General features: G+C 59.5%; 1 protein-coding gene across 7 annotated transcripts in view; it reads right to left on the reverse strand.

Moving 5' to 3' along the window:
* COL18A1 (collagen type XVIII alpha 1 chain) overlaps positions 1-17,838 on the reverse strand; it is a 76,786-nt gene that overhangs the window by 31,098 nt on the left and 27,850 nt on the right. For 2 of the 7 annotated variants that reach the window (XM_045852695.1, XM_045852694.1), the window contains exons 1-2: positions 13,359-14,818; positions 5,464-6,008 (exon numbers count right to left, since the gene is read on the reverse strand). In XM_045852695.1, the coding sequence (XP_045708651.1) occupies positions 5,464-6,008; positions 13,359-14,790 (1,977 nt within the window). In that variant the 5' untranslated portion in view covers positions 14,791-14,818. Of the gene's footprint in view, positions 1-5,463; positions 6,009-13,358; positions 14,819-17,838 lie in introns of those variants that run through there. The other 5 variants (XM_045852700.1, XM_045852697.1, XM_045852696.1 and 2 more) reach the window with 4 other exon arrangements.

The following is a 17,838-nucleotide window of genomic DNA, read 5'->3' on the forward strand; positions in this document are numbered from 1 at the left end:
AAGTGAGAAGCCGAGGACAAAACAGACCCCAGTGCCTGGAGTGGGCTCTTGGTGCCCTGCGCACATGGGCTCCTCCGCCCAGAGTCCGTTTCATCCATTCACTCACTCACCCACTCTCCCACCCTCTCCACACACGCCCGCCCACGTGCGCTCAGTCCCACCCTGGGCACCAGGACACGGCACTGCACAGGGGCCTGCCACCTCGGATCCTGGTGTCTAAAAGAGGGGATAGGACTGTAAGACAAAGACGAGGTGTGGCACTGAAAGTGGTATCCCCGAGGGACACGAGGCAGAGGGCACGGCAAGCAGGGGCAATGCCCTGACCTGTGGGTGCAGAGGGCCCACTGCGTGGAGAGGACAGAACCCCCACTTCAACAGGAGGCCCTAAGCCCAAGGCAGAGAGCGGGGGTCGGTTGCCAGCTCGGGGACAGCACATGCTTACAAGGACCTCAGCCATGCTGCAATGGGACCTTCTCTGCAAGGCCCCATGATCCCCAAAGGGTAAGGATGCGGGGGTGGCGCTGAATGCTCAGAGCCAAGTGCGTGAAGCTGGGGACCCAAGGCCTCCCAGTGCCAACGGGGCTCCCACAAACCCAGAAGGGCCCTGTGCCTGGGGCATGTGATGCCGCCGCCGGGACATGGAACAAGCAGGCTCTGCTGTGCACTGTGACTTCTGTCTGTGATGCCACTTTCCAAAAGGTTCCCCACCAGGAGATTATGAGCATTCTCAGTGCTTTTTCTAGCGTTTTCTGTTTTCTACTTAACACCGTAATCCACTGGGATTTACTTCAGTGTGTTTTCCCCCCACAAAGACCATGTTTTGTCAATTCGGAGGCACACATTTTAACTCCTCTTCAATAGAAAGCCGCAGGGCAGAGGTCGGCAAAGGGCAGAGGTCGGTGAACGTTCTCTGAAAAGGGCCGGCTGACCTGCTTGCCCCGGCCTTTGTCACGAGGGCTGTGTGGTACCAGGAAATCGATCAGACGACAGGGAAAAGATGGGGCATGGCTGTCTAACCAAACTTCAGGGACACCGGCATTTTTATTTCATAAGATTTTCACATGTCACAAAACACTCTTCCTTTTTCCCAACCATTTGAGCACGGGAAGCCTTTCAAGTTTGTGGGCCACACGAAACGGGTGGCAGGTGGGGCATGTCCCAGGGCCGCGTGCTGACTCCGGCCAAGGCCATTCCGATTATTCCTCCAAATGCCCTTCGGACTCCCCCTATCAGCCGACCCTTGATCTCACGACCTTCTTGTTCCGCACCAACAAGGAGCATGTGACCACAAAGCACCAAACACCCAGCTGAGCCCTTGCCTAGGGCTCCCCTCATCTTTCGAGGCTCAGCTCAGGCCTCCTCCTCCAGGAAGCACCCCAGGACTCCCTTCTCAGAAGGGTTAGCCTCTCCGGGGGGCCAGTTCTACCTGACTCCACGTTCCCCCTACACCCCCACTGCCGACAGTGAGACCCGCGGGGCAGTGGTGTCCCATCCCCCTGCGGGTGTGTGGGCACAGGTGTAGGGGAGGCGCACACACAGGTGTCCTCCATCGTCCAGGCTCCAGGGGCACCATCGCCCAGAGAAAAAGCACAGGCCATGCTAAACTTAAAAATGCAGGGTCAGCAGCAGCCTCATGTTCAAAATGCAAATTCTTGGCTCACCAGCCCTGCTGAAGGAGGGACAGGGAGGACCCCGGGTGACAGTGAGTCACCAAGATTGAGAACTCCCGGGGACGGCAGGAGGGGCCAGATGGTAAGAGACTGGAATGTCCCTTGGCCGCACTCTGTGGGTGGGGGTCGGGCAGCGGAGCTTCCGGCAGGCAGGGGTCAGGGCGCTGGTCCCCTCCACGACCATCCACACGCTGGCACTGCCTGCGAGGCCCTGAGCGTCCAGACCCGCTGCAGGCCCAAATGAAGAGGGCGGAAGAGCTCGGGTCCTGGCCGCCCGCCTGGGGTTGGCGCTTTCCCAAGGACACCGCTACTTGGGGTTAGACAGACATCACTAGCGCAAAAGCCACGAGCCCCACTGCCAATACTAAGCAGACTCAGAACCAAACGTTATGAAATCCAGGCATTTCATTAGGAAAGCCCATGTAAAACACGTCCTGCCACTGCTACGCCACAGGCCGCATGTCTTAAAGTTGTGTGTAGGTGACCGGGTCCCTGTACTGTGAAAGTGAGTCGCTGAAGTCACTGGTGTTGGGGCTGCCTCCCTGGGATCCCAGGATGCTCTGCGGGTGGCCTCGGACCCACCCCTGCTGGAAGGGCATGCCCTTGCTGGGCAGTGGGCCGAATAAGCCTATGTAGCAGCGGGGGACATAGCACTCCCAGCCCTGCGTCCCCCCTGCCTCACCCCCACCTCCTGGACCCTCCTCCCTCAGTTGCCCTGGTCCCTTGTCACCTACCCCAGCCACGGCTGTGACGGGCCCCGCCCCACTGTCCACTTTCTCGTACTCCAGACCATCTCACTGGCACCCCGCCAGACTCCCCGACTAACTGTGTGAGAGCATCTGGCTGCCTCGAGGTTTCTTCCCGTGGGGTCACGCCGGGCAAGTTCCTCCACTACAGACACCTTTGCGCTCCTCCATGCCATGGGGTCAGGACCCCACCTGGCAGCTGCAGCACTGCGTCCAGGTTACACCTGCATCGATCAGTCCCCATGAGTGACAGGGTTCCGAGTGTCAGGGGTGAAGAGGGGTGACAGGTAGAGCAGGTCAGCGCGACCTCAGAGGCCCCAGAGCCCCTCAGTGCAGAGTGGCGGATCTGGTGCCACTGGGCTTCAGGGGAGGGGGGGGCCCACGGTGGGAGGAGGACTATGGGGGTCGAGGTTGCTCGCATCTTCCCTGCCTGCTCCGCCCTGTCCTCAGCATCAAGCTGTCCCAGTGACCCCAGCCTAGCGGGCCGGGGGGCAAGCTCTGGTCTTCAGTGGGCCAAGCGCTTATTTATGTGCCGCAGCCAACAAAGCCGCATGTGAGGAGCAGTGACAACGTCCGCACTCCCCACTGAACACAGGAGAGAGAACGTGGGGTGTGCCAAGGACGGGGCAGGCCCGGCCCTGCCTGCCCGCAGGCTACAGGCAACGGTCCAGGGGGCCTGTGGGTGGCTGGTCTGCCGCACAGACACTGGGGCCCAGAGACGGAAACCCCGGGCTGAGAGGAGGGTGGCTTCACAAAGGCAGAAGCAAACAGCGAATGAGGACATGGGGACACTTCCCACAAGGAGAAAGGACAGCAAGACAGTGTGACCACAGAGCATTTGAAATGATAAATAAGGAGAGGGACAGCAAACACAGAACAAGGGTCAGCAGGGCATGTTAATAAACAAAACACTGTGACATACATCCTTGGAATAAATGACTTCCCGGGGGTATTTATGATGAATCTGACCAGAAGAATAAACCGGAAAAGACCAATGAGGTTCCAGACGTTTGCAGAGACGGGAACCATAAGGGTTCTGTAAGGACCCAGGGGGAGGGTGCGGAGGCCGGTCTGGGGGCAAGCCCAGGTTCCTCCCCGCACCCTGAGCTTTGGTTTCTGCCAAATCGTATAAATAACATGACCTGAGTGTTTCTTTCTCAAGAATCCCAACTCGGAAAGTCTGAAAAACCTTGTCTTAAACCAACCTGCACCAGACCACAGACCGCTCCTCTTGCCTAGCTGGAATCTGACCAGACGTCCACACAGGAAACTCCTGAACTTCTCGTCTGTGGGGACTAGGAGCCCCTGGAGCCGCACGGGACAGTGAGGTCGGCGGGAAGCAGCCCCCCCCCCCCCACAGCCCAGAGCCCAACAGCAGCCTTGAGCTGCCTGTGTCCGCCTCTGACCCTCCAAGACGTTGCTGGGATGGTCAGCGCCCTGGGTGTCTCCTCCAGCCCAGACTCACCCGCATAAACACTTTAAATATCCCAATGGTTTTTAAAAAATGCAAGGTGAAAAGACAAATGACACACTTGGAAATAACATTGGCAGCAAACAAAACAAAGGGTCACTTTCTTTCACATGTAAAGCGTTTGTGAAAACCAAAAGAAATGTGTGAACCCACCAAAACGAAAATGGGAACACAGGTCCATCACAAAAGAAGAAATACAAACAGCCTATGCAAAATGTGAAGTCTGTCTTCACCAGCAACCACGACCTGCCAATTAAAATGCCCAGCCCCAGTGTGCCTCGGTATCCGACGGGTAGTTTTGTTTTGCAACAATGCACAGGGCCTGGAGAGGCTGGGGGGGTGGGGGGGAGCCTCCGGTGCCCTCACTGCAGGGGATGTCCTCCCGCAGCCCCGGGAGCTCTGCGCAGCCCTGGTCCCCGGTCCCCATCCAGTCCCCATCAGCACAGGGGCAGCTTTCCCCTTCCTCTGTCAAAGACGTATGGGACAATGGCATACTTTTCCAGCTAGAAATGCCGGGGAGGTCACACAACAAACTGCCAGTAAACACAGCCCCGCCCCCAACATGCGGGCTCTCTGTGACCCCTTCCAGTTAATCATGTTTGAGGATCAAAATGGAAACACAAAGAGGCCCAGTGTGCTGCCAAAGTCCCGCTGGCTCCCCGACCCCACGGGTGAAAGTTTCTGCCAAAGGGGAAAGGGCAGCTTTCAGAACCCGAATCTCCAGGACTTAGAACAACTTTAATCAAGCAGTTTTTGTCTGGGCAATAATTAACTTTCTGTCCCCTGAAGACACATCCCGCGTCAGCACACACAGGGACCCCTGTCTGGGGCGTGCCAGCTGCAGACCGGCTGTAATGTTAGAATTGAATTGGGGCCCGCGGAGGGAGCCCACGCGGTGTTTCCAGGGGGTGGGGTTCCACCCAAAGGTTCCAAGTATAGGGTCTGAGGGCCCAGGAGAAAGACCCCCACCCAGGCTCTGGAGTCTGCCTCCCCTGCAATGAAGGCCGGGGTCAGGGTCAGGCTCAGGGGGAGGAGGCTCCCCTGGGCCGGGGGGGGGGCGGACACAGCGGAGACAGCCACCTGCCCGGTACTGCTGGGGATGTCTCGCCCACACTGCTCTGAGCGGGCGGCTAGCAGTTTGGGAAAATAGTAATAACAGCGTGGGAGTGATGGTGACACTGGACGTGGAGGCCTGGCCCAGCCCGGTGGGTGTGCAGCTTTCACGGGGTGCAGCCTACCCCCCAGAGGGCCCATGCTCACTTCTACCCTCCGCTGTTGCCATCTAGAAATTCTTAATTATGAGGCAGGGGCCCGCTGCTTGCGTTGAGCACAGATGGTGGCAGAGGCTAGCATCCAGTCAGGAAGGGGGTCCCAAGGGGGCCTCAGAGAAACCACTGCAGCCTGGGGAGGCCCTTGCTGGTGGTGGTGGTCAAGGGACCAGAGTGCCAGGGAATAAAAGACATGCTGCGTCCAAGCAGACCAAGGTCAGGTGGGGACTGATGGGCACGGCCCCTTGTCCGAGTGGACCCCAAGGGCGGTGCAGCAGCCCTCAAGCAGCAGCCATGGTGTTTGTTACCTGGAACTTGTCGGGGTCTGCGTCTCCGCCCTGAGCCACAAAGAGGCCGGAGCCGGGCTCCAGCTCTAGGCCTCGTGGAGATCGCACCAAAGGCGCCGACTGGACCTCCTCGCAGTCCACAAAGAGTGTCACGGTGTCACCGTCCACGCTGAGTGCAAAGCGTGTCCACTGGCCAACGAAGGCAGGCAGGCGAAAGCTGGCGGCCGTGTGCGTCTGGGCCGCCCCGGGCTCGGTGTAGAGGAACTGGATGTGCTGGTGGCCGTCGCTCACGCCCGACAGCTTCACGCCCACTGAGATCACCGCCTGGGCCGTGTCCGTGATGGCGAAGAGCACCCCCGCATCCTCGGTTTGTGGCCGCACGTGGAAGAGCAGCGAGAAGTCACGGAAGAACGGGCTGGGGAAGTGGTACTGGGCCGCCTGGCCGCTGTTGGCATCGGATCCGAAGACGTAGGCCGGTCCCACGTCAGGGTCGTCGGTCTGGGTGATCTCTGGGGGCAGGGGCTCCCCAAGCAGCTGGAGGAGCCCCACCTCTGTGCCCACTTTCTCTACAAAGAGGAGAAAGACACCTCGTGAGGCTGCGTGTAGAGTACAAAGGGGAAACCGAGTCATTCACCTGGCACCTGCCCTGCTCCTCTTGGCTCTGCTGGCCAGGGATGTGGACGGACACCCCGTCTCATCCAGATGCATGTCAGGCCAGGACACGGTGGCCACAGGCCACTGCACCGTCCCCTCACAAGCGTATAGGCCCAAGGGGGACGGGGCGCAGCAGGGTGCATCCCACACCAGCATGGCAGGAGAGAAACAAGGTCACAGCCGGGCGGGGTCGGGGAGGGAGTGGGGGTGCTAGGTATGAGGGGTCACCAAGGAGCCTACTGCAAAGGGCTGGGGGTTCTGAGCCCACCCGCAACCCTGCCCTGCACCCTGCCCTCACCCCCATCACCACCCCCCAAGCTCAGACTCCACCCCCACTCATCATCCCCACCCCACACTGGGACCCACAGGAACAATGCAGGGCACGGGCAATAACATCACTCATTCCCTAGTAAACGGAGAGAAGGAAGCCGCGCACAACAGGGTGTACCCTGCAGCTGTGTCCTCATCGGGAGCCGTCGCGGAGACACACTCTTAGGAAGGCGGAACACGAGAGCAGCTGTGTCTCCCAGAGGCCCTGGCTCAGCCCGATCGGGTCCCGTGGTTCCCCATCTCCATCGCACTCGCTACAGCGAATCGCCCCAGCCCCCAGGTTGGTCAGGGTTTACGAGGTGGGATGGCCTGGTAGAGGCTTTCCTCCCCTTACCCCATGTCCACACTGGGGTGACCTGGAGAGCAGCCTCGTGATGGGGGTGACCACCGGCGGGAGGGCTGCTCTCCCAACCCACTGGTGTTCACACTGCTGCAGCCCCACTAGCCTCACCTGCCTCTGGACCACCTGGAAGAGGCTCATCCAGCCCTTTTATTCACTCTCCTCGGGAGCCCACGATCAGAACAGCCCACGTGTGTCCTCCACCTCGGGCCATCAGTGTCACAGAGCGTGAGTTCTAAATGACACCCCACCATTTGGAGGCCCCTCAGCAGCATGAACCCAGGTTGGGGCGCAGCCGCGGTGCCAGGTTCTCTCTCTTCATTTCCTGTCCGTCCAGAAGGGGCCAGGGGCCCTGCCGTCCACAATGCTGACCGTGGGTCTGAGCAGGGCCTGACCTGACCGTGCACCTGGACCTGCCCAAGCCGTTGGGTGCAGTGCTTCCTGGGAGTATGGGGCCACTAGTAGCTGGGACCGATGCCCTAGGGACCAGGAATGCTGAGCGCTGGGGGTGGGAGGGAGAGCAGGGCTATCTCCCCATGAAGTGAGTGTGGTCACTGCTGGACACAGGAGAGGGGCAGACACCAACTCGAGGAGAGACTGGTGCATCCGTACCTGCCCCGTAGATCCATTTTGCCAGGGGGAGCCTGGACTCTGGGGAGAAGTTGCCCAGGGCCCTGACCCGAGGTCTGTCCTCTCAAGTCCACCCCACCTGCACTCTGGGTGGGGTCTGCCTCCAAAGTGGGAGTCACACAGCGGAGATGTGCTTCTGGGAGGGGGCTGTGATGCGCGGGTGTCCTGAGGAAGGCTGTAGTGAGCAAGTACATGTGAGTGTGTGAGTGTGACTGTGAGTATGAGTGTGTGTACGTGTCTGTTTCCGTGTGAAGGGCACCTGGTGTGTTCCAGCCCACCAGCACGGCCAAGATGACCTGGGGCTCCCTGGAGCAGGCAGAAGGAAGAAATGCTGAACCCCAACTTTCTAAGGCAAGTTGGCCTCCAAGAGTCCCTGAGAACACAAATGAAGACAGGACAAAGGGCCACCACAAAGAGACAAGCACTGGGGTGCCTGCCAGGGCTGGTCCCCCAGGGTCAGAGGTGTGGCTCTGCGTGGTCCTGACTCCCCGCCACGTGGGCAGCATGGCCAGCCATCCGGGGCGCCCTCTGGCCTCACTCACAGCCCTTGCAGGTAAGATTCCCCATGCAGACAGAAAGTGAGGGTCAGCCAGGCGTGACACAGCCAGCAGCCTGGCCTCAGTGGCCTGGCCTCTGTGTCTACTGAGGGCAAAGGGCCCCCAAAGAGAATACGGGGCCTTATAGGAAGACCCTGTCCTTGGGAGGTGAGTGGTCTCTTCCCACTCACCTCCCAAGGTCCACCAGGGCGGCAATTGCCATGACGGTCCTTTTGTTTCAGAAGTACCCAGGGCCTGAGTGTCCACTCGGGAAGATGTTTAAGATTGGGAAACAGGACTGTGACCAGCTTGGGTTCCAGAGGTCATGGAGTCCTGACTCGGCTGTCCCCAAAGTTAAGCACGGGTATGCTCCACCGCCACCCTGGCCCACACAGAGCTAGGACATTTCCAAATCAATTAAGAGCGAGATGCAGCAGCTGTCGACTTTCTGGGCTGGAATACAGCAGCATGTTTCACAGGCAGCCCTAGGGACCCCAGAGATGCGCAAGCAGCTCCTTCCCCAAGTTCTTCCATTTCCTTTCCATGACATTCCTCAGGTTCCCATCGGGAGCAGGACTCGAATGCCAAGGCCCTAAGATCACTGGCTGATCGTCCAGTCCCAGGCACCGTGAGCGCAAACGGAGGATGCAGCCGCCTCCCTGCACAGCTTTTGGCAGCTGCTGTGTGGGAGGCGTGGCCCAAGGCACGGAGTCCGCTCTCTTGGGCAGGGAACCAACATCTTTCCAGAAAGCGAACTGTCCCTTCCAAGCTGCTCTCTTAAAGCTCCGAGGAATGCCTTCCCAGAATGCAGTGCCCCGGAATGCGGTGGGTGACACCTTTAGCAAGCTGGAGCCCACCTGGTGGCCTACCACCAGGTGGAGAAATTGGGGGACTTGCCTCATTGAAGATGGCTTTCCTTTCAGCAAACAGGCCAGCCACAACCAAGTTTATCCCAGGTATGCAAGGCTGGTTCACCATTTGAAATCAGTTAACAGAATCCATCACACCAAGGCTAATGAAGAAAAATCACAAGATCACATCGAAATTGCAGAAAAAGCATTCGACAAAATCTAATACCCATTCCTAACAAAAACTGCCAGTGAACTGGGAAAGGAGAATGTCCTCCACTCGATGAAGAACATCTACACAAACCCTGCCGCTGACATCACACTTCATGGTGAGAAACTAGGACCGCTCCCACTGCGACCGGGTACAAGTCAAGAATGTGCCCCCTCTCCACTTCTTTTCAACATCACACTCGAAGTCCTAGCTAAGGAAGTAAGACTAGAAAAGCACACAAAATGACAGAGGTTGGGAGGAAAGAAATAAAAGTGTCTGTCTGCAGAAAATATCATTGTCTACATAGAAAATTCAAAATAATTAACAACATCAGCAAAGCCACCTCCTGGAGTTAATACGTGATACAGCAAGGCTACAGGGCACAGGAGTGATATACAAAAGTCAATCACTTCTCCACACACCAGCAGTGAACAAGTAGGATTTCAAATCAAAAACAGTATATACGATTTACAGAATACCAACATTAAATGCTTAGACAGAAGTCAAGCAAAATAAGTAAAGACCTAGGTGAGGAAAACTACGAAACTCTGACGAGAGAAAGGAAAGAAGCCCTAAATGAGCGTAGCGACAGTCCATGTTCACGGACAGGAAGACTCAGCGTCGCCGAGATGTCAGTTCTCCCCAAGCTGGTCTATGGACTCACTGCCGCCTCATTCAAGTCCCAGCCAGCAACTCTGTGAATAGCAACAAACCAATTCTAACGTGAACACGGAGAGGCAGAGACCCAGAATAAGCAACACAATACTGAAAAAGGACAAAGTTGGGGGGCTGACACTCCCTACCTTCAAGACTTACTCTACACCTGCAGTGATCAAGACAGTGTGAAATTCTTGAACCAAGAAAGTGTCCAACGGAACAGAACAGAGAACCCAGGAACAGACCCACATAAATACAGTCAACTGATACCTGGCAAAGGAGGAGAGACAATACAATGGAGTGAAGATCTTTTCAACAAATGATGCTGGAACTGCTGACGATCGACGTGCAAAAAATTAAATCTAGACACAGAACTGAGACCTATTACAGAAGTTAACCCAAGTGGGTCACAGGCCTGAATGGAAAATGCAAAGCCACAAAACTCCTAGAAGATAATGTGGAAAAAAAACTCTCACTGGCCTTGGATAAGGCAATGACTTTTCAGATACAACACCAAAGGCACAATTCAAGACAAAATATCATGGATAAGCTGGACTTTAATTTCTCTGAGATCAGAAACTTCAGTTCTGCAAAAGGCACATCAAGAGAATGGCAATACAAGCCACAGACTGGAAGAAAATATTTTTAAAACATGTGTCTGATCAAAGAAGGTACACCCACAATATAACAAGAATACTCAAAACTCAACAAGAAAACAACTCAATTAAAAAACGGGCCAAAGATCCTAACAGACACCTCCCCAGAGAAGATGTAAGTATGGCAAAAAAGCACATGGAAAGATGCTCCACATCACACTCAATGGGGAAACGCCAATTCAAACAACAACGAGACACCGCCTCACACCTATCGGAACGGCTGCAGCCCGGACCACAGACAACCAAGTGCGGGCAGGCACGCGGGGCCCCGGGAACGCTGCGTCCCCGCTGACGGAGGCACAACACGGCGCAGCGGCGCTGGCTCCCTACAGAACTTAAACACACTCCTACCCTGCGATCCCGCAATCACACGCACGCTTGGGTATTTACCCAAAGGACTTGAAAGCTCATTTCCACACAAAAACCTGCACACAGATGTTTATAGCAGCTTTATTCCTCATGGTCCGAACTTGGGGGCAACGAAGATGTCTTTCAATAAGTGAGTGAATAAACCGTGGAACGTTGAGACAATGGAATATTATTCAGTGATAAAAATAAATGAGTTTTGAGGCCATAAAACAACATAGAGGAAATGTTCATGGATATTAAGTGGGGAAAAACAGTGTAACAAAGCTGCATACACTATATTATTCCAAGTCGATGACATTCTGGGCAAGGTAAAACTGAAAGACAGTAAAAAGTTCGGTGCCTGGCCCCTATCATGTGAAGTGTTAAAGGGACTTATCTAAGAAAAAGAAGATAATCAAAAATATATACAGTAAAATGACAACAAACTCACAACTATCAACCACTGAACCTAAAACAGAAACAAAAACAAACTAAACAAACAACTAGAATAGAACAGAGTAAAAAAATGGCGATCACATGGAGGGTTATCAATGGGGAGGGAAAGGGGCAGAAATGGGGGAAGAGGTGCAGGGAATAAGAAGCATAGATGGTAGATACAAAATAGACAGGGAGGGGTTAAGGATAGTATGGGACATTGAGAAACCGAAGAACTTGTATGTACGACCCATGGACATGAACTTCGGGGGAGGGGATCCCTGTCCCTGAGGGAAACATTCTCCAATACCAGAGAGGGGCTGGAGTCTTCCTGGTCCCTCCCCTCCAAGCCAGGCTGTGGACGGTTCCCTACTAAAAATATAAAGCCTAAGGAAGGCCCTGATCGCTGTGGCTCAGTGGGCTGGGCATCATCTGGCAAAGCAAAAGGTTGCTGGTTGGACTAGAAGTCAGGCCCATGCCTGGGTCGTGGGCCAGGTCCCCAGTAGGGGGCGTGTGGGAGACACTGATCCATGTTTCTCTCTCACATTGATGTTTCTTCTCTCTCTCTTTCTCCCCCCCCTTCCCCCTCTCTAAAAATTAAAAAAGCAAAGAAGGGAGAAAACACCCGTGGGACCCTCCCCAGCCAGGCAACACCCAGGAGGGGCCCTGGTGAGACGAACGTCCGAAGCCCACCTCCAGCCTGCAGGGGCTGCGAGCGCAGTGACCACGGGGAGTGCTGACAGGAGAGTCCCCAGACCCAGCTCGGGACATGGCCTCCCTCGCAGGCCCGGGGCCCTGCCAGCGGTGCAGATGTCCAGTGAGAAGTCCCCTGTAGGCCACTCAGCTGACCAGGCCAGCTGCAGTTAGAGAGATCCCACACCCTGCCCCCGCCCACGGCAATGGAGACCCAGGGCCCAGGGCCCAGTCTGAGGCCAGCCAGCAGGTCTGCTGAATTCAGGACCCGCCCCAGGCCCAAGGAGGAGGAAGGGGAGGTGGGCTGTGGGGAGCCACCAGGCTCCTTTACATGGAACCAGGGGGGCCCCTGGCAGGGCACCCCCTGTGGTGCAGCCCTGGCCACACACACTGGAGGGGGCAGGATAAGGAGGAGGCCCCTGCCGGCCCAGGTTTCGGATGTCTGGGCACCAAGTGTGGGTGGGGCATGGGAACATGCAGCTCACTGTGGGCCCTGACCCCCCTTCCCCAAGTCCCACCAGCTCACAGGGACAGCCACAGGGCCTTCAGCTCTGCACGTACCACACACCGGGCCTCCCAGAGCGGGCCCCGTGTGGCTGTCCCTCTGCCGGACACCCTCCGGGCCACTCCTGCTCGGGCCAGGGCTCAGCCTCCCTGTCAGCGGCCCCATCCTCCCTCGGACCAGCCCCTGGTGCGCCCCTTCCTCGGGGTTGGGTGCCACCCGTCATCAGCACCTGTTCCTGCCCTGGCCAAGACCTGTGTGCCAACAGCCCCCCTCGCTTCACCCCAGGCCTGGCACAGCAGTGCCAGGGAGGCACCCACACATTCCTCAGGGGCTCAGCCACGGAACAGCCTCCTCGAGGTCCAGTGCAGCCACCCTGCCCCCACTGGCAGTGACTGCAGGGATGGATGAGTGGTCAAGGCTGCTCCCCACAGGGAGGGGGGCGGGGCCAGACCGATAGCTAGGGGCCTGGAGGCTGCAGCTGCCCTCCCTGCCGCCCCCCGGACCAGAGGAGCAGGGAGACTGTGTCTGGAGCTCACGGGCCCCGGCTGGGGTGGCCTCACGTGAGCTGCACAGGCTCACTGACCGCTGGCCTGGCTGTGGCCGCTCAACCTTCAGAGAAGCACGTCTTCTCTCCCTGCGGCATCTGCCCCCGCAGCCCCTCTGCCCAATCAGGCTGGGGCTACAGAAAGGACGTCAGACACCAGACGCAGGAGGGAATCCTGGCTCCCTCGGCATATCATGTCGCCGCTCTGTGCCTCAGTTTCCCCCCCATGACTGGGGGCGGCTCAAAGGCCTAAATAAACTACAATGCTTGGGCAGGGGCTCCTCCCCACGCATCTGCCCTCGTCATGCCGAGAACCTAGGGTTGGATGCAGGCATCTCCAGACTTGTCTGCCCCGTGCAAAGGAGGCATTGCACTCCCCCTGCCTCCTGAGGGTTTGACGGGCACCTGCTCATAAAGGCCAACACCAGGGATGTGGGCGGCAGGTGCTGTGTGAGGTTCACACCAGCCCTGGCCGGGCTCATGCAAAAGGACAAAAAGGAAACGGTGGGGTCGGTGGGCCGGCCGTTACCTGCAGCCGGCCCAATGAACACACAGTACCCGTCTTCCTGGGCTGGGAGCGAGGCGCAGGTGACCGGCAGCCTGCCCCCGTCTGAGTGGCTCCAGCACGCATCCTCCAGGACCTCGCAGAACTGGCGGCAGGGTGGCAGGGCGGGCAGGGGGCCAGGGCCGCAGGGCGGGACCATCAGCAGGCAGAAGAACCAGGCGAGGAAGTGGTGGCAGCGCGACCGGAGGAGGCCCTCCCAGGCCCGAGCGGCCAGCAGCACCTCCTCGCCGCTCGAGTGGTGGAGGTGATTGGGCAGCCAGGAGCGGCTGATGCCCAGGCTGCTGCAGACCGGCAGGGAGGGCGGCAGGGGCAGGCAGCGGCTGGAGGCGTGGCGGACAGGCTGCACTGCCGGGGTCGGTCGCTGGGACCCGAGCAGTGCGAAGAAGACATTATTAGGAAGACCAGGCCCCACAGAAGTAGCCACGTGAGAAACCCAAGCACCGCCGTCCCCAGGTAAAGCCGAGAGTGAGACCCGAGACAGACTGGCGGGAGGGCCGGGGGAGAGAGCCGAGCGGGCGGCGTGTGTGCCCAGGGAACCCGTCACCAGGGGCAGCAGAAGTGGCGTGCGCTTGAGGCTGTCGGGGCGTGGGTGCTGTTGGCCGGGACGGGCTGCCTCGGGCAGGAGTCCTTCGCCATCCGGGTCCGGGGGCCAACCTGAGGACTGCGGGCTCCCCCAGGGAAGGGCCCCGCCCGGCACGGAGGAGAGAGTTCTACCTGAGGACTTCGGTGGCACCGAGGGCACACTGAGTGTTGCCCAGGGCCCGTCCGGGGAGGGTGGTGGCTGGGTGGGCGCTGGCAGGCTGCCAGCCTCAGTCTTCTTGGTGTCCGGAGAGTGCAGGGCCCCACCGGTCAGCCAGCGAGTGGTCCCGTTCTCCTGGGGGGTGCTGGACGGCCCAGGGAGGGTGAGGGGGTCCGTGGGGGTGGCAGGTGCCAGAGTCTCCATCTTGGAAGCATCCTCGGCGGGGGTGGTGTCATCCCACAGCTGGACGAAGCTCCGGATGCCCATAGCCACGTTCAGGATCCTGGCGCCGACGCCAGCAATGTTCTCCGTGTCCTTCGTGTCTGGGCTCGTGCGGGAGGCAGCAGAGGCAGGAGGGGAAGTGGAGGCCTTGCCCTGGCCAGCTTCCAGCCTCTCCAGGGGAGGCTCGGGGCTGGCAGAAGCCATCGCCTGCTCGGTGGGGCCATCCCGAGGGTCCACGTGTGTGATGATACCTTCTGTGGGCTGCACAGGTGGGCTGCCCGGGGGCACGGAGACCAAGGAGGCTGTGGACTCATTCGTCTGAGTGGACGACCACGGCCAGGTCAGCAGATCAGCCCAGGCGGCGGCGAAGCAGCAGGAGAGCAGCAGCAGCAGCTGCAGCGGCCAGCCAAGGCGGCCGCTGGGGTCGGGAGCCATCAGGGCAGTGTGCACCACGGAGGGGAGGGTGGGCGGGAGTCTGCCGTCCGGGAGGTGGGGCCAGCCCGGCTCCCGCCCCGCCCGCCCACGGCTTGTAGCCAGCTCCCCCATTCATGTCTCCAGGCCATTCTCTCTTCTGCCTTTTCACTCGCACAGAGGAATAAAAGACAGCGACTCCTAAATCAAGGTGACAGGCACTCTTGAGAACTTCTCACCCCTCCCTTGAGCAGCCACAGACTCCAAGAGGCCAAGTGGACCTTTAAGCACATTCAGTGGAATCCCCAACTTCCTGGGCTGTGAGCCGGAGAGGCCTGGCTGCCTCTCGCCAGATGGCTGCCGATCCCTGCACTGGCTCGCCTCCGGGCCAGCCCCCTGACCCGCAGGGCAGCTTCTGAAAGGACCCTCTTCCCAGCCCCGTAGCCTGGGTGCCCTCCACAGAGCCTGACTCCAAAGAAGAAGCCCGGCACAGCCCCCTTGGGGCCCCACAGGGCTGGGACCCGCAGGGCACCGAGGCGGCAGCCCCCACAGCCCCGCTTGCCCACCATCCTCTGCACTCAGAGCCGCTGCGGCCCCCCAGCCCCGCTTGCCCACCACGCTCAGAGCCGCTGCAGCTGGGAACAGTCAGGGAAGCCTGGCCTGGGGCCACCGTCCTGCTGTAAAACTGAAACTTGTTGTGAGTCCAGTTCTTCTGTTGGAACGGTTGCCTCTGAGACATTCAACCTCAAGGAAGACCTGTGAGGGACCCGGGCTCCCGCCTGCTCAGAGACGCTGCTCTTCAGCCTGGCGGCCCTCCCGCCGCTCACGCTGACTCGGGGCTGTTCGTGCCCCATCTCTCCCGAGACCACGCCCTGGGCTCCGGCACGGGTGACACACGGCCTTCGGTGACGCCCCAGACTCCTTGCTCCGTTGGTTAGAAAGGCTCTCTCAGGGGCTGATCCTGCTTGTACCATGGCGACCGGCGCCTCTCAGAGTCCGGCGGGGGTCTGTGAGCTAACCCTCGAGAACCACGTGAAGGAGAACAGCGGCGGTGGGGCCCCGACCCCGAGGGAAAGCCGGGTATCACGAGATGCACGGAGACTGACGTTGCCGCGAGAGCAGGTCCTGCGCAGACGTCCCCCAGGCCTCAGTCTGTTTGGCGGAGCGAGTGGGGACTGCCCCGAGGCCGTGAGAGGGGGCTGGTGAGGGAGCCCTGCCCGCAGCCCGGTGCCAGCCGGTGTGGGGACCAGTTCTGCCCTCTCGCGGCTCTGTCTTCGGCAGGCGCCTCTCCCGGGCCGCGTCTCAGGCAGTGAAGGGACCTGCCAGTTTAATGGCACTGCTCCAGAGGGCGCACGCCAGGCCAGCGTGCGGCTGGACAGTTCCCATTGTGTCCGGACTCCTTCCCTTAATACAACCGCAGATAACACTTTCTCTGTCCAGGACACTACAAGGATGCCGCCCTGTGGCTGCAAGTCCTGCCAGTGCCTGCCACGGGGCTGCTTCGAACTCACTGCGGGCGCTGGCATCTGACTTCGGTTACGGCGGACACCCTCCCTATGCCACCAGGCTGACCCCGATGCCCAGCACCCACGCTCTGTGCAGCCCAGCCCGAGCGGGGGCCCCAGCCCTGGGCAGCAGCAGGGGCACATAAGCTGCCCTGGGGGTCAGGGTGCCAGCCCGGAGCCCTGTCCTCACACTCGCCAGCGCAGGGATGGGCGGCTGTCCAGTGAGGGGCGGCGAGGCCTCTCCGGCTCACTGCCCAGGGACCCCTGGTTGGACAAAAACTGCTCCAGGCTCTTTCCCAGCTCTTTGTGTCTGAGCAGAGCAGCCACGCCACCGCCCACCAGGCACGGTGCCATGCACCCCACCATCACTCGGGGAGCCCGTGTCTGGTGTGGCCTGTGGAGAAAGAAACTGAGGCACGGAGCCCAGAGGCCTGGCCCCAGATTACAGAGCCTAAGAGGGGAGAGCCAGAACAGGATCTCACACACACACACACACACACTCCCACAGTTTCAACCTCCACACTAGTCCACACTAGATCCCGCGTGTGCTCGGCACACCCACTGTCCGGGCCTCTCCGCCCGAGTCCCTCCCTCACCCCGGCTTCTCCAGGTTGTGCTGGGGGTCTCAGCCCACTCTCCCCCCGGGCAGAGTTCAGCAGTGGCAGCAGCTCTGTTGAAACGGCCCTGAAGTCGCATCCCCAGCTGTCCCCAGCTGAAAACACCGCGGATCCGATCGGCGAGTGCCGTCCAAAGGGCAGGGCTCAGCTGCTCAGGGCCGGTACTCACGTTTCAGGACCACTGGAACGTGAGGTTGGACGGATGCTGTTCCCTCCGGACAGGGACAGGCGGGGGGCAACCCGCAGGCGAACATCTGTGCCTCGGCGAGGCCCAATTGCCAGCATTAATCCTCGTGACGCTCAGAATCCTTCGAAATGCCCAGAGAACAGTCTCCTTGGAAATCCACTACTACTAATGTGATTTCATGCCTGAAGTGTCTTCAGAAAATCTCAGGACGGAACTTCCAGCGGCCCTCCCCCTTCTTCTCCTGCCCGGATCGGGGGGCGGGGGGGCTCTGGGCTCGTTGGGGGCACAGCTGGACTCCCCATTGCAGGGCTGCCCCCTCATCAGTCCAGTGTCCCCGGGCACTAGGGCACTCCCTGGTGTCGCTGGCTCAACTCCATTTCCAGACGGAGCCAGGGCCAGGAACTGCGGAGCCATGCTGTGCAGGATGGATGGCAGCTGCCGACCGGCCTGGGGCAGGCTACCCGGGAGGGCAGCCTGCGGCCCCCCGGCCCTGAGCCAACTTTCTGCAACCCAGCAGGGCATCCCTCCGCACGACTGCTCCAGAGCACGCCCCTCCTGCCCACTGCCAGGGCCACCGCCACCTCTAGGCACTAGCAGAGCATCGCTTGCCTGCAGGGCTGTCTGGTGACTGTCACGAGCAGCTGGAGGAACACGCCCAACAGCTGCCTGGGGGCCCTGGGATATTACCGAACAGGGAGGCTGACTTGAATGTGAGAGGAGCATTCTGGGCCTGGGTGGAGACCATCGGGAGTCACGGGGTGGC

The sequence above is a fragment of the Phyllostomus hastatus genome, unplaced genomic scaffold (genome assembly GCF_019186645.2).
Source record: "Phyllostomus hastatus isolate PE091 unplaced genomic scaffold, TTU_PhHast_1.1 phas_contig_948, whole genome shotgun sequence".
Lineage (NCBI taxonomy): Eukaryota > Metazoa > Chordata > Mammalia > Chiroptera > Phyllostomidae > Phyllostomus > Phyllostomus hastatus.